This window comes from Vidua chalybeata, chromosome 3 (assembly GCF_026979565.1).
Source record: "Vidua chalybeata isolate OUT-0048 chromosome 3, bVidCha1 merged haplotype, whole genome shotgun sequence".
In the NCBI taxonomy this organism is placed as follows: Eukaryota; Metazoa; Chordata; class Aves; order Passeriformes; family Viduidae; genus Vidua; species Vidua chalybeata.
In genome coordinates this window covers 39,549,929-39,564,600 of record NC_071532.1, presented here as the reverse complement: position 1 = coordinate 39,564,600, position 14,672 = coordinate 39,549,929, and the positions used below count along the sequence as shown (strand labels likewise).

Below are 14,672 nucleotides of genomic sequence, written 5' to 3'. Positions count from 1 at the left end.
TTTCTTCCTCCCACCTTGCCATTATTTCTCAAGACTATAAACATGATTCTTGGGTAGCAACAGGCAATTAGCCTTTGGTGTTCCTCACTCTCCATGCAGTGTGACACACTGATCTTCCCCCAGAGCTCTGTGAGCCCTCTGCACAGCCAGCCTGTGATAACACAGCATTTTCCACCAGAAACAACAATTAAAACGGGAACAGGCTCATCACAAGCATCACCAATCGAGCAAACATGTCTCAGTCTGAGAGATCTACCCACACTACAGGTGCACATCCCAGCTGTGCTGCGGCACTGAAGGCTGAACCAAGGTTCTTTTCCGTCAGAACAAGCAGTTTAATTACAGCTGTTTGATACGTGGGTAGATATGTATTCTGGAAAAACTGACGGCAGCTTTCCAGGGAAGACACTTTGGAACTCACCACCTCTCCTCAGTCTGCACACTGTAGGGACAAAGCTGGCTTTGGAACCTGGAGTTTGCTTTCTCCTTCTTTTGTTTCACTGATGCAATAGAACACACCAAGCACAAACTGGGTAATACCACTGCCACCTCTTGATTTTAATCTCACAAGCTTTGTGCTATTTTCCTGCCTGAAGCTCTGGTTCTTGGAGTTGCATACATAATCACATGGGAACACTGGCAAAAATTTAGCAAAAAGAACACCACTGGCCTCCTGTGTATGCCCAGAGGGCCCTGTTTTACAGGGAATTGCATGGTTTTGGTGATCAATTCAGAGTTTTCAAGTACCCAGCCAAAAGCAGTTGTTCTGAGCTTCCCCTTTGGCACACTGTCCAGGTACAGCCCTGCTGTAAAACCAGGTCCTGTCTCAGAGCAATGATGCTCAACTACTTGCTCCCCTGCACAGCAGCACAACTCAGCCACACTTGGGCTGTTGCCCACTTGGATGGCTGAAAAATCCTAGAGAAAATACTTGTGACCACCTCTTATTGCTAAGAGATCCTACAATCCAGCAGTCCCATAAAAAAACCCAGCCCAGAAGGCGAACCCCAAGCTCTGAGCAAGTTCAGAGCGCAGCACAGAAAAGGAAAAATATCCACTGTAGTTTCTAATAAAGGAAGCCATGGGCTCTGCAAGGAGAGCTCCTAAGCCCTCAGCTGCCTTGCACATTCCTCTCAGCCAGAGGTGCAGCTGTTGGGACAAAGCCAAACCCAGTGTCTGGACACAACTCGGACACCAGTGCCGGGCTCCCCGAGCTTCAGCTCCTTGGGGCCACATGTCAGCACCAAATCTTAGCCCCGATACCCACCACGAGAACATCTCTCCTTCCTGGCTGCAGCAAGGGAGAATTCACCTCCCTGCCAGCACAAGAATCCAGAAGAAATAATCATGTTTTTGTTTTTGTTTCTGAGGTTTCAACCCTAACATTCTGGTTTTCTGACCCTTTAGGTCTGAAGTTGACAAACAGAAGCAAAGTGTGGAAATAGAATTTCAAGCAAATTTCTGTCAAATTCACCAAACTTATAGCTCAGTGAGAGAAGAACATCTTTTTTGCTATTCCTCAAGGATATTTTGTTACTAAACTTACAGCAATTTATTTTTCTAATGTTCCCCCAAGTGAAAGCAAGGTTTGGCAACTTGCAAGGCAGGAACAAATTTTTACTTTTCATTTTGCTAGGATAAAATTAATTTTGCTTGAGGGAAGGCAACTTTCAATTGGATTGAGGCTCAAAGAGGAAAAGGAAAAAAAGGAAAACAAAACACAAACTCACTCTTCACATAAGATGCTGTATTTGCTTGGAACAAAGGCCTTTCTGAACTCTGCAGTTCTCTGGACTTCATTCTGAGCATGACAGCGCAGCAGAACTCACACCACATAAAGCCCACCACGTGCATAAACAAAAGAGAGGAAAGAGATCAGAATGCTCAGCTCCACTCAAGGGGGTCTGGGTTTGTGGCCTTGGGTTTGTGGTTCAGTGCCAAAGGGGCTCTGAAGACACGGCCACAAGTAAGTAGTCAGCAAGGGTTACCTGCTCGCCAAGCACTACAAATTACACTACCATGAGCTATGACTCACCGGAGAAATATTGATAAAGTAGAAAGTTGCTTTTGAAATAAGATGAGGAAATGTAAAAAATAATTGCACAAAAACTTCTTTGGCTGTTTAAATTAAGCACTTTTACGCCTGAGGGTCTAAATGAATACACTGAGATCTTTTTGTTCCTGCAGCAACCAAGTATTTCCTGCTATTACTGATAATGACTTTAAAACAACACACTTAAGCAGGGCTGTTACTTTATTTTCAGCCTTTCTGAGGTGGGAGTGGAAACGCTAAAGCAGGGGAGGAAGGAAGGCGATCACAGCTTGTCAGAGGAAGCATATGTCAGTCTGGTGAGGAGCTAACAAGGGCTGGCACCGGGACCTTGGCCACCCCCTCCAACCTGAACCTCCAGACATGTGACATCCCATCCTAACACAGCCCCAGGCCTGTCACCTTCTGGCAGCTAATAAACCATGTCTGAAATAAGAGCAAGCTTTGGAGCAAGCTCCAGTGCAATTTGAGTTCTGAATGTGGTAGCACAGGAATCTGACCCAACATTAAACCAGCTTAATCCTTTTTCTTGGCTTCCAGTGGCTGAATCACATTTCTGAACAGAACTGGGTGAGTAAATGATACTTTGCCTAAACTGACACAAGTAATTCTCACTCTTTCCTCGTCATCTTTTGCATGAGTTAAAACTGTCAAACATGGCCCAAAATCACAAGTGTTTCATTTAAATAATATCACTACTTCAGTGAATAAACTGTCCTTTTTTTTTTTTTTTTTTTTTTTTTGCGTGTCTATCTCTAGTTCCACACACCTTCATGTGGATACCACAAGGACAAGGGGATGGGTAGGAGAGGCCAGAAGAGCATCTGCTGTCTGACAGCAGACACTGCCATGAGAAGCCACCAAGATCCAAGAGGGAGGGAACAGGCAGCTCTGACTGCAGGGCTGAACCCTCCAAGAACAGGCAGCAAGAGACAAGAGGCTCCTTAGAAAAGATAGCAGGCTGCTCTGTGGTTCTGCTTCCACAGGCACTCAATGCAACCACCATCAGCCACAGGACCAGGCCAGAGCCCATGATGGGCATTTCTCATAAAAAGGTCAAAAAAAAAAAACAAACAAAAAAAATCCTAAAAATGGTCTTTAGGCTGGAATCAGTCCATTTCACCACTTTAATATTTCTACAGTTTTTGTTGCAAAGACAAAGGGAGCAAGAGCCCTACTATCTGGAGCAGTTCTGATGATGAAATGATACTATATAGGCCATTGGATAAACCATTAGGAAATGAAAGTAGCAGTTGGCAAATGTCATGGCAGGCATTCAAATGAGCCTGCAATCACCCAAGCAGCTAAACAACACAGATCTTCCCTTCAGCACACCAAGGTGTGTTTATTGCCAACACAGCACAAAAGCCAAGCACTGCAAAAAACCACAGCACATTTTAACAGGAGGCATTCCACTTCCCTCCACCAGCAGATGAGGTAAAACTGCTTTCTTAAACAACCCACTTCTGCTGAGTGGCAAGGTGTTTATACAGGTTCACTTGGGAAGTAACCAGGAAAAAAACCCTTTTCAGGCAGCCTTTCCCGCCTGATACCTGCTCAAGGGAAGGAGAAGCACCTGAATGACAACACACATGGTGCTGTGAGGATGCTAGGGAGGTTTGAGCTCTGCTGATTCCCAGGTCACAATGGGCTCCCAGGCTTTGGTTGTACAGCACTCATGCATTATGCTCAGCAGCACCACAGAGTGCCCCAGTTTCCCTGAGAAGCCCTTTGAGAAGGCAAAGGCAGCCATGCTTGGTGAAACCCCAACTGCTGTGCCACCATCTGGGGCCTGATCCAGCGCCAGCACAGCCATGGGAAGGACTGTGCTGCCCTGCGGCCATGGGATTGAGCTTTCCATCAGCTCTGCCTGACAATCACAGTTCCTGCTGTCAGGACTGTGCCAGGATTTCATCCACCCTACTCCTGGCCACACTTTCAAACATGAAAGCACAGCTAACACCACTTTGCTCTCTTGTGCTGTAGAATCACTTGCAGCACCACTGTCATCCACAAAATGCTGATGTGCCCATGCTCTTCTGCCAGCTCTTTTACTCACTTGTTTGCTGAGCAGTAGAACTGAAGCATCCTGCAAGTCATCCTCAGCCCACAAGAGCTCAACAGGTAACTTTCACAGACACTGCATTTTAGGAGTGTCCCACTCCCAAATGCTTCCGACTGCCACCTCGCCTAACACTAACACAGTACTTAACACTACTTAACGTTATTTGCACTATGACAAATCCAAACAAAATCGACAAAACCACAGACAGGAACTTAACTCTGTTACTTTCACTTCCTTTCTGCAGTACTTTGCGTCAGTTTCTACTACGGAATGTCACATCATGACAGTTTCAACAAGAAACAGTAATTTCAAAAATCTAGGTATTTCTGCTTTCTCTCTCCTGAGAAAACACAGAGTACTCAGTAGTTATTGTTCTACTTTCTGGAAAAAAGGGGGGAAAAACCCACACATCACAAATAAAATCTCCCATGCTTCCTACAGGCCACTCTATTTGGTGAGGGCAGCAGGAACAGCTGCAATGATGAGACAGAAGGTGCTGAGGTACGGAGCACAGTGGGGGAAAATATTACTGCCAGTGCTGATGTGAGGCTGTGAGACTGGGTCAGCACTGTGCCAGAGGTATGCAAACAAGCAAAAATTGACTAAGAAGAATTTTTGTACCAGTTTTTGCTGTCTAAAAAAGACCATAATCATCCATCTGTCCAGAAATGTTATTAAGGATTATGGCAGAGAAAAAATTATAGGCAGAAAAGTGCAGCCAGAACTGGATTTGTTAGAATTTCTCCTGGGGCACGTAACCTACATTAGTCCTGAAGAACAGAGAAAAATCCTTCCCCTCTTCTCCCCAAAACTTGAGGAAATGATATCCAAGCTCTGCTGTGAAGGGCAGTGTTTATGGACTTAAAAATAAGTAAGTATTGGAGTACAGATGTGAGGAAGCCATCTGCAGAACTGAGGAGCTAGAGGCAACTTTCATTCCTACCTGGTTCAGTGCAGTTTCTGATGTAGAGCTGCCCCCCATCCTCTGGAAAGTCAGTCATGTTCTTCTCACGTGCTTGCAGGAGCTGTCGCCCACTCCACTTGTCGCCATTTTCCACAGAATAGCTCAGGGCATCGTAACCTGAAGGAAAAGAGCAGTAATACATGAGGAAAGGCAACTCCTGATTCTGCTCCTGAGCATCTTGAAGCAGACAAAACATTTGCATTTTAAAAATACCATGGCCCCTTTGGTTTAAAAGGGCAGTGTTTCTAAGCCCACTGGAATGGGATACTGCCAGCAGCTCCCCCACCCATGGGAGCCATGTGCATTTTTCCATAGTTTCTGAAGTTCATCCTAGGAGAGCATCTCTGTTTTCCCACCCAGCACCATCTGACTGAAGCCAGAACACACCTCTGACTCATTTCCACACCTTCATGCTTCCAGTAACAAGAAATATCCGTGAACACGAGGGGCAGTACTTTGTCTCACTACCTTTGACTCAACCCTTGCTCTGCTTCCCCTTCGGCTTTTCTTTGGTGCTGCTAAGTGAAGCTCTGTTTTAGCAATGTCAACAAAAACAGCTGGCTGATTTCTACAGTATTCCTGGCACAAGGCTGGTCAGCCCTGGACATGCCATGTCTGCCTAATCAGCTGGACAAACATGCTCATGTGTCAGTTCCATGCCTCCTATGCTGGTTCAGATTCAAGGGTGGAAGAAAAAACCCTCTTTATTTTTAAAGCCAGAAGATATCCACACACCAAATCAGCCCTCTTGCAATGGACACCTTGCAGCCCTCCAGTAACAAACACCATCTGAGAGGCATTTCCTCCCACCCATTCATCCCCTTCGCAACAAGTAGAACATGGGCTGTCTCACAAGGACTTCTGAATTATTCCCAGTTTTGTCCACTACTTTAGAAACAGATCACAGGCAAAAAAGCAGTGGGATAGAGATTCAAATCTTGAGCCAATGTCTCAAAGGGTGATTAAGGACAAAGGAAAAGGTTCTCTGCAGGTCCCAACCCTTGTCATAGGTTCCTTGGCACATTCAGTTGAGAGGGCTGTCCAACCTGAGACTTGTCTGCCTTGCCCAGATCATGCTCTGCTCAGGTCACTCCATGTCACGCTAGGAGGGTATGTTTGGGAAAGGGCTGCCTGGGAATCTGCATCCCGGGCCACCAGTAGTAACTGGGAGCAATGCTCTCAGAATATGCAGGAGTCATCTGGGTGCATGTTTGGGGGAAGAGCCACAGCTGCACGGGCAGCCTGAAAGCACCCCTGTTTTCTAAGCAAAAAAATCCCCATTTACCTTGGTAAACTAAATGCCATCATTTGAAGCTTCAAGCACTTTGTCCTTTCAATGCTTTACAAATGATAGAGAATGGAATTTGCTGTCAGTTTAGTGTGTAAGCACCAGTAAGATTAAGCTGATATAAGCGGGCTGCATTTCCAAGAAGGAGCACAGGCTGTAACGCAGCATCAGGGATCTCCTCTAACAACAAACACTCTGATAGCCTGAGCAAAGCAGTTTCAGTTCCACATACAAGCTGCTTTCAAAGCAGAGGAACTCTTTTCCAAGCTGGCAAGGCTTCTCTGTGTCACTGCATGGAGCAATAGTATGAGGGACAGAGGACACAGGGACTGCCACAGCCCCAGACCTCCGGCAGAACCTCTGCCTCTCTTGGATGGCAAACTCTTCCAAGTGAGGGGTAAAGAAGAAGAATGTCATTTAAGGTGACTTTGGAAGGGGGAAAGCTTATTTTGGCAATAGGATTGTTTATAAAGGCTACATCCAGCATTGACAAAAATCAGAGTAAATAGCAGTGGACCTGGTCCACGGCTGAGCTCGATGCAGTGACTGACACCAGGAAAAGCTCTCCTCTGACACCTCCAGGTTTGAGCAGCGCCAGCTGTCCCACAGCAGAATTTGCAGCCCACCACCCCCAAAATCCTGCCTAGGGCATCTCCATTCTAAAACACATTTCACTCAACAGAGCAATAGAAAATAGAAGTTAGAGAGCAATCTTTTTCAAAGCTTTGGCCTTCCAAGGATTTTCCTGTGGAAACAGGGACATGTGGAGATTTTAACCTTGCTAACAAGGACACTCAGTGACACATAAGAGGGTCCCTGTAGTTTCCCCATGTGCTGGCACCAGTCTCCTTGTGGTGTGGTGGAGGCTGCTCAAGGCCTGCCCTGCTTTAGGTGCTGGCATGAGGCACAAGCACCAGGGATATCACCTCAGCCACAGAATTCCACAGCAGGGCTGCCAGGCTACCACCACCATGGCCAAACTCTTCTTCCCAAGGAAAAGCAGAAAAACTTATAAAAAATAGACTTAACAGTTTTCTTTCTCAACTGTAGTTATTCAGGATTGGATGATTTTTAATGGGAAGCACAACAAAGAGTTTTTTTCATTTTCTCAGCAGAGGTAAAGACTGCTAAACATTCTGCCTCAGCTACAGTGCCATTTTGGGCAAGCAAGATGGAACACTTTTCTTATTAATGTTCTAGCTGCTAGCTTTATAATAAAGTATCATTGTGACATCCTCTAAAGCTCTGGTACAATGAAGAGTTTTTCCAAAGTTCTGTACCATAGTGTATTTCAAAGTGAGAGAATTATTTTTTCAAGCACTGAACATTGCAACAAGGTATTTTCCAGCACCAGTTTTACATTACACACTTCAAACCCAGGTTCTGGAGAGCTTTACTCACACTTTCTCCCGGAGATATTCCCATGGACAATAAGCACATGAGTCATTTTTCCCTGTCTTTGTGCCTGCTCTGCATTTCATAACACAACTAAGACAATGCAGATGGTGCATTTCGAGTAGCCGCGTCTCTTTCCATAAGACAGGGAGCACACAAGTGTGTGCTTGCTGGGAGTTCCTGTCCCTGCTAGGCTGGTGTCGCAGTCTGCTGGGCACAGCCTCTCCTGCAATACTGCTCACCTGTTCCACTTATGAGCATGGAAATGAGGTGGAATGGAAAAAAGAACTGATCAGACAGCTCAGAACTCCTGGAAAGGCTCCGTGTGTGACCCAGATCTCCACGTGGGAGCTCAGGAGCTCCTTATGCTATTCCAGATGGCTCTGGCTGGAGTTTACAACTTTCAGTGCTGCAGAAACACAGCCAAACTCATCCTGGCTGCACTTCCCAGCACAAAGAACACCACCTTAAAATGCCGAACAAGATCCCCATGCTCCCCAACTGCACTCTGATCTCACAGGCGCATTTATTTTCAGCAGCAAGTAAGGCACAGGAACCCCAACAAGATGGAACAGCAACAAGACCTCGGAGCAGACACTCAGCTCCTACAGGGAGCTGGCTGGTGTGGAGGTGGAGGTCCCACGGGACAGGGTGGCTTTTGCACAGCTGGTCCAAGCAGTCAAATGAGACAAGAGCACCCAAATCCAGAGCTGGAAGAGGAGAAGAAACTCATCCATTGCAGTGGAGTGTTCAGCTCAACAATGCTGAGGTGAAGAAAGGCAACAAAGATGGAAGATGCTCGTGAGCAGCCAGCTGGAGCAGGGAAGAGCTGATGGGCAGGGGGCTGGAGCAGGGAAGAGCTGACAGGCAGAGGGCTGGAGTAGGGAAGAGCAGGGAAGAGCTGATGGACCAGGGGCTGGAGTAGGGAAGACCTGACAGGCAGGGCCTTTCTCTGGCAAAAAGCACTGCTGCCCAGGAGAGCTGGCAGGTATCCACAGCTCTTACTGACAATAAACTACTTTCTATGAAAACTGCTGGCCAGAGCCAAAAACAGCACAGCTTTTCTGAAATATGCTTGCCCTTCCTCCTCTCTCATCTGTCCCTTTTATCTATTGTTTTCATGGTGGCAGCTTTGGGTTTTGGAGGGTTGGTTTCACAACCAGCTGAATTATCTCTGTCTCCCTGACACATTCCTGCAGTTAATACAACAGGGAAATATTTCAGAGGAAGAAAAAAGCTGGAAGAAGCATGAGCTTCCGCATAAGCCAGTGCACAGGTGAAGAGCAGTAGTGTGGTGGCCTCAGGACAGAACAGATGAACCCTGATGGAAGATCAGCATGCAGCTGAATGAGCTGCAACCCTGCTCCACAGCTGCCCTCCCATGGCCATATCCCTGTGACTGCTGGCCCCAGACCCTCAGGGACATGTCCAGTCAGACCCTGCACCATCAGACCTACTGCAGATAGCCACCACAGGATCTGACCTTGTGATTGCATAAACACATCATAAATGGATTAGCCCTTTGCCTAGGCTGATTTGGGAGATGCTTTTCTTCCAAAATCATCAGCAGCAAGGACCATAAATATAGCATCCTCAGGGAAAAAAATTCCAAACAACAAAAGCCCCAGAAATCCTACACCTGGCTTTGACAAGCAGCCGGCTCCTTACACCTGATTTCAAAGCTGTATTTCCATGCATTCTGACCTACATGGAAAGGTGCAGAAGGGCAGGGAAAGCACACTGCTGATAATACCTGTACCACACGAGTGAGGCACGGAGGCCAGAGCCAAGCTGCAGGCAGTACCCAAGCAGGGCAGGGTCCCTGCACCAACAACCCCTCACCACACACCCTCCCACATATTTTCTATGTGACCACCAGCAGAAAAAAAACCACAGCCCCCACAAAACCTCAGGCACACCTACAGCTCCCACATGCCTCCAAGGAGGCTCCCCAGCTCCCTCCCTCCCACTGAGGGTCCCACAAAGCTTCTGCCCCTCCCAGCCCAGCACTGCTCTCAACAAAACCCAGCTGGAGTAGGGAGGGCAGAGCACACTCCAAAGGTCCAACAACAGCTCTACAGTTCTCATGGCAACAGCAAAATGTGACTTTTGGTTTATTTTAACTCTGAAAAGCTGCCCAACCTCTGGAGGTGAAATTTCTACATGCATGCTGCTGGGGCCTGCCTCTGCTCCACCCTGAGAGCAAAGAAACTTCAAGGACAGGCAGTGCTCAGCAGAAACGCACTTGTGGCATTGTTTTGTTTTCCCCGGCCACATGCAGCTCTTGGGAGCCTGGCTGTGGCGTAGCTTCCACGTGCTGCCGAGGTTTCTGCCGCGGGTTCCCAGACACGGCTTCCGTGTCCCGGGAACATGGGCTGGCCAGCCGCTGTAACTGTGCGTTAGGGATCCGGCAAAGAAGTAAGGAATTTGTCCATTTACTCCATGCTTGGCAGGAACGGTTTATTGGTCACACAGCGTGGTTCAGTGGAAAGACACAACTGCTCCTGGCACTCGCATGGAAGAAAATGGCACCGGGGTTCCAGCAGTGTAGGATTTTATGGGGGGCGGGATGAGAGGACCCACAGCCTCCCGTCCAATAGAGGCGGCTGTGGCCGTGGCAGTGATGTCGACCACAGCGACCAACCGAGACCGGGCTGGAGCGGTTCCTGGGTCCCTGGGCTAATGGGAATGCGGGATCGGGGTGACTGGCAGGGAACTCTCTGGACAGGATGGGGAGTGTCTGCAGGAGTGATTGGGGTAAGCTCCAATAGCACGCAGCGAGGAGCGAACAACCGCGGGGAGGGGAAAACACGGGGGGGTGCGCAGGATTACAGAACTTGGCTATCTAACAAAAATTAAAAACCCCTAATCTAAACCCGAACCCCAGGATGCAACATGCACTCATTGCTCATCAAGCTCTAGGTGAAGTACCTGCACCACCTCACACAGAGAAGCCCAGGGGATGGAAAAGTATCCCCGCAAGAGATGAACAGACTCCCCAAGAACTCCTTGGTTCCTAACATCCCAAAGAGTACTGGATTAAGCTTAGTTAAGTTAAGATAAAATTCTGTCTTGTGTTCCCTACTGTGTTGTGCCAAAAACTGTTACTGGATATCTGATTATTCCAAGCTTCCATGATTGTTCATTACCAGTTTGTGCAGAAACTTATGTTTTCTTTCGTATTTGTATCAGCTTGACCATTAAATTGACCATTCTGTTCTTTTTGATCTACGCCTAAGTGCAAAAGGAACAGTTCTGCACCTGGTAAAAAACACCACTTTTTACTTCTCCCTATCACAGCCTTGTGTGACTCGGCTCCTCTCTAAAGTAAACAGTGTTTTACTTCTCCTGACAATGTTTTCATGCTTCTATAAATTCCCCAGTTTTACCACGGACATACCCATGTGACCCTGCCCAAATTCAGATAATTCTCAAGGCAGCAGCTTCCCACTGGTCTGTACAAAAGCACTAAGTACTGTGAGCCCGATTCCCTGCTCTGGTTTCTCGGGGTTATCTCACTCCCTGCTGCCACTCTCATCTCATTAGCTTTTCACCTGGCACAAGTGAAAAGTCTGGGCACTGTTGACACGATCTCTGTGCTTCGCAGCTGTGGACTGCCCAGCGTGACTTCCAGAGCTCACTGGCACAGCACGTCTCCCCTGACAGAGCTGCTGCCCATTCCTTCTGCCTTCTCTCCCAAGGATAGCACAGTCTCCTAACACTGGCCAGAAAACTGCTTTTGCCTCCTCCTCTTATGGCTGTCATAGAGCAAAACTACAGGAGTAGATGAAGCAGCATCCTTCACATTAACCTGCTGCAGGTGCCAGCGTTTCCCTCCTGCCCCAAATAAACAGAAAGGAAATTTTCAGAGGCAGAAAAGGGAGACAGAGAGCAAATCCCCCTTTCCAACACATCCCTGAGGCAGCTCCTCTCCCTGACCGAACTCCTTCCCATGCATCTTGCCCTCATCCCTGCTCCCTGTGAGGGATGCCAGGGAATCCTAAAGCACATCCAGACCCCCTGCTCTCTCCCTTTCTCACATTTCGCTAGAAAACCCTGCTCACAGAAGGCAGGAGTTGAAATGAACAGGGCTAATGCCTTTATTTATGTTCAGCTCTTTATTAAAAAGAACAGCCGGGCAGGGAGGCTCGACATGGAGCTCACGCCCGCGGTTGTAGCTTTCCCAGGTCACCAAAAGGAAGGAGGTGTGCAGAGTCTGTCACTGATGTCCAGAGCAGCAGCTGTCCCCTTTTCTTTCCTTGATGGCACACCGGTGGCCAGAGGGTGAGGAGGCATGGCCTGCAGAGTCTGTTGCTGAAGTCCAGAACAACAGCTGTCCCCACTCCTTCCATGGTAGCAGCACCAGGGCTCTCTCTGCCTTTTTGTCTCCCTGCTTCTCACAGCCTAACCTAGTCTATTCTTTTTTAGGTGATGGTGATGGGTAAAAGTCAATCAGGGGATGTGTTTCCCTCTTCCTCAGCTAGGGCATTTGTCTAGACTCCTCTACTGTGTTTAGTTTTTGATTTAGGGGTGTCTTTATCTCCTAAAAATACTCCCATGATCCTAAGGGTTTTTTTATTTGCACGTTAGTCCCAGAATAGCAGCGTGAGGGGGGGTGGGAGGCCAGTTATCTCCGGGTAGTTTAGAGAAAACAAATAGAGCAATTAGCTAATTAGCATTTCAATATCGGTACTTAGCTAGAGTTAGTAGTTTTTTTAGTGTTGCCATGGGAACTAAGAAGGCCCTGCCCGCGTCTCTGGGGAACACGTGGAAACTGTTCATTACAGGAGTCACAGCAGTAAGGGTCTGCTACAGGTGGCTGCACATCTGGGTCATCTCTATCAAAAACATCCACCATGATTTCCCTTCTTAATGGTAATCATCGAGGAAAAAAAGAGCAGCAATGATTTAATCTCCAGTTGACTTTCCATCACTAACAGAGCTACTTTTTATACCATTCCAAGATCCTGTGGCTGCTTGAACCTGGCAATCATGACCTTACAAGGATGGAAAAGCAGTACTTGAGAGCCTCACTGTTACCAGAAAGACCCGTGTTTCTCGGAAGGATTGGGTAACGTATTACACAAAGAGCTAACTCTCTGGAGAAGGCATTTATCTTTTTAAAAGCAGTGAAAAAACAAACTGTATTTCAAGCTCTTGTGACAGGAGGCAAATACCTGGAGTTTGACTGGGGGGTTTGTGCTTGGGAGCTGAACAGTCACTGCTCCTTTCCCCACATTTATGTATTTCTCTCCTAATTTTGAGCTGACACAGTGGGAGGAAAGATGGTTTTGGGTCAGATGAAATGTTTTAGTGGAATAAAATATTTCATTTTGGTTTGCTCTCTTTTACACTTCTAGCTAAGATAGAATTACGCAGAATTAAATTTAGTCTGAAAATACCATAAAAATGTGCTGGGAAAAGAAACATAGCAGCTCTTCCACAAAAAAAAAAAAAAAAAAAGGAAAAAAAAAAGAAAAAAAAAAAGTAAACCCTTACTTTATCCCAGTTAAACTGAAAGTGACACCCTTGTAGCTTTGCCTGAACAATTTCTGTCGGTGTCCAAGGCCAGGCTGGACATGGCTTGGAGCAACATGGTTTAGTGGAAGGAGCACTAAAAACAAGCCACCCCTCCCAGGAAAGAAAGGAAAGGAAAAAAGGACTGTCGTAAGCCCTGGCTCCCACTCTGGTATCTCTGATGATAGGGGAAACATCACAAAAGAGATTTTTTTCATGTTTTTCTCCACAAAAGATGATGAAAAAAATGGATCTTGTGTAAAAGTAAACAAGCATGAGGGATAAAAAGACTATTTCTCCTGTCCTTTTGCCTTACATCTCCTTTCCCCTTGTGTTTCCCCACAACACCACCACATGAATCTGTAATTTGTATTTGTTTAATTGCTGTTATTTACTGCTTCCACAGTGCTGGAAAGGCACTTGGGGAACAGAGACAAGTCTCGGCCCCAGACAAGACATTGGCTCTGCTATTTAACCCCACTGTTCGGTACCAAGTCTGGGTTTGCTGCCTGAAGGCACTTCTAACATGAGGTGACACTCACTGACAGCCAGCCCTCACCAAGCAGTGCAGAGCTGCAGTAGACAGAATGAAAGGACAGGAATAAAATATAGTGGGACAGGAGTGTGGAGCAGCTAGGGACAGAGGTGTGAACCCAGGCCAGGCAGAAGGAGCACTGGTAATTCCCCTCTTCCTACATCTGCTCAGAAAACCCCTGAGATGACTCTTGTCAGTACTAAGAACATGCTGAAGGGCAGCTGTTGGCCTATAACTGATGCTGTGCCTTCCTCCCCATGAAGCTGAGTACCTGACACCAATGCAACTTGGTTTCCAGGAATTAACGTGGGAGATCAAGGTGCTCCAGAAGTTGCAGAGTGCCTGTGGTCCTGTTCCCTGCCACTGGCCAGCAAATGGATCTGGTCTGGAGCTGCCACAAGTCAGCCACAGGCAAATGGGCTCTGAGAGCAGGAGAGAGCACCCACCAAGTGTCCTTGTGGAAAGCCTGGTTCCACACTGTCCCTATGTTATCACAAACAGTGCCCTCCACTGCACAGGGGTTACTGCCCTCCTTCAGACCGATCTGTGTGTCCCCAAGCCAAGCTGAAAATCACCTTAGTGACAGAGACTGTTTTCCCTCAGGTACCCACTTCATTAAATATTGAAAGAGCTATTACCTTTTGGGGATGCCAGTACACCGGCTGTGTCCATTATTTATAACATAATGTATTCATTATGCATTTTTTCCCATGCTTCTATCTGCTGATCTCATAACAGGCCCTTATACACAATTTTAAGCAATTAATCCTACCTTAATTACAGACAAATATATATATAAGCCTCAGGACACCTCTTTCTTATATTTATTAGGAGTAAGAAAACATATCTAGAAATAAA

At 46.9% G+C, this 14,672-nt stretch overlaps 1 protein-coding gene across 1 annotated transcript in view; it reads right to left on the bottom strand.

The window, feature by feature from the left end:
- SLC24A3 (solute carrier family 24 member 3) overlaps positions 1–14,672 on the bottom strand; it is a 111,598-nt gene that overhangs the window by 87,283 nt on the left and 9,643 nt on the right. Inside the window, exon 2 of the mRNA XM_053939622.1 lies at positions 5,059–5,196. Within this exon, the coding sequence (XP_053795597.1) occupies positions 5,059–5,116 (58 nt within the window). The 5' untranslated portion in view covers positions 5,117–5,196. The remainder of the gene's footprint in view (positions 1–5,058; positions 5,197–14,672) is intronic.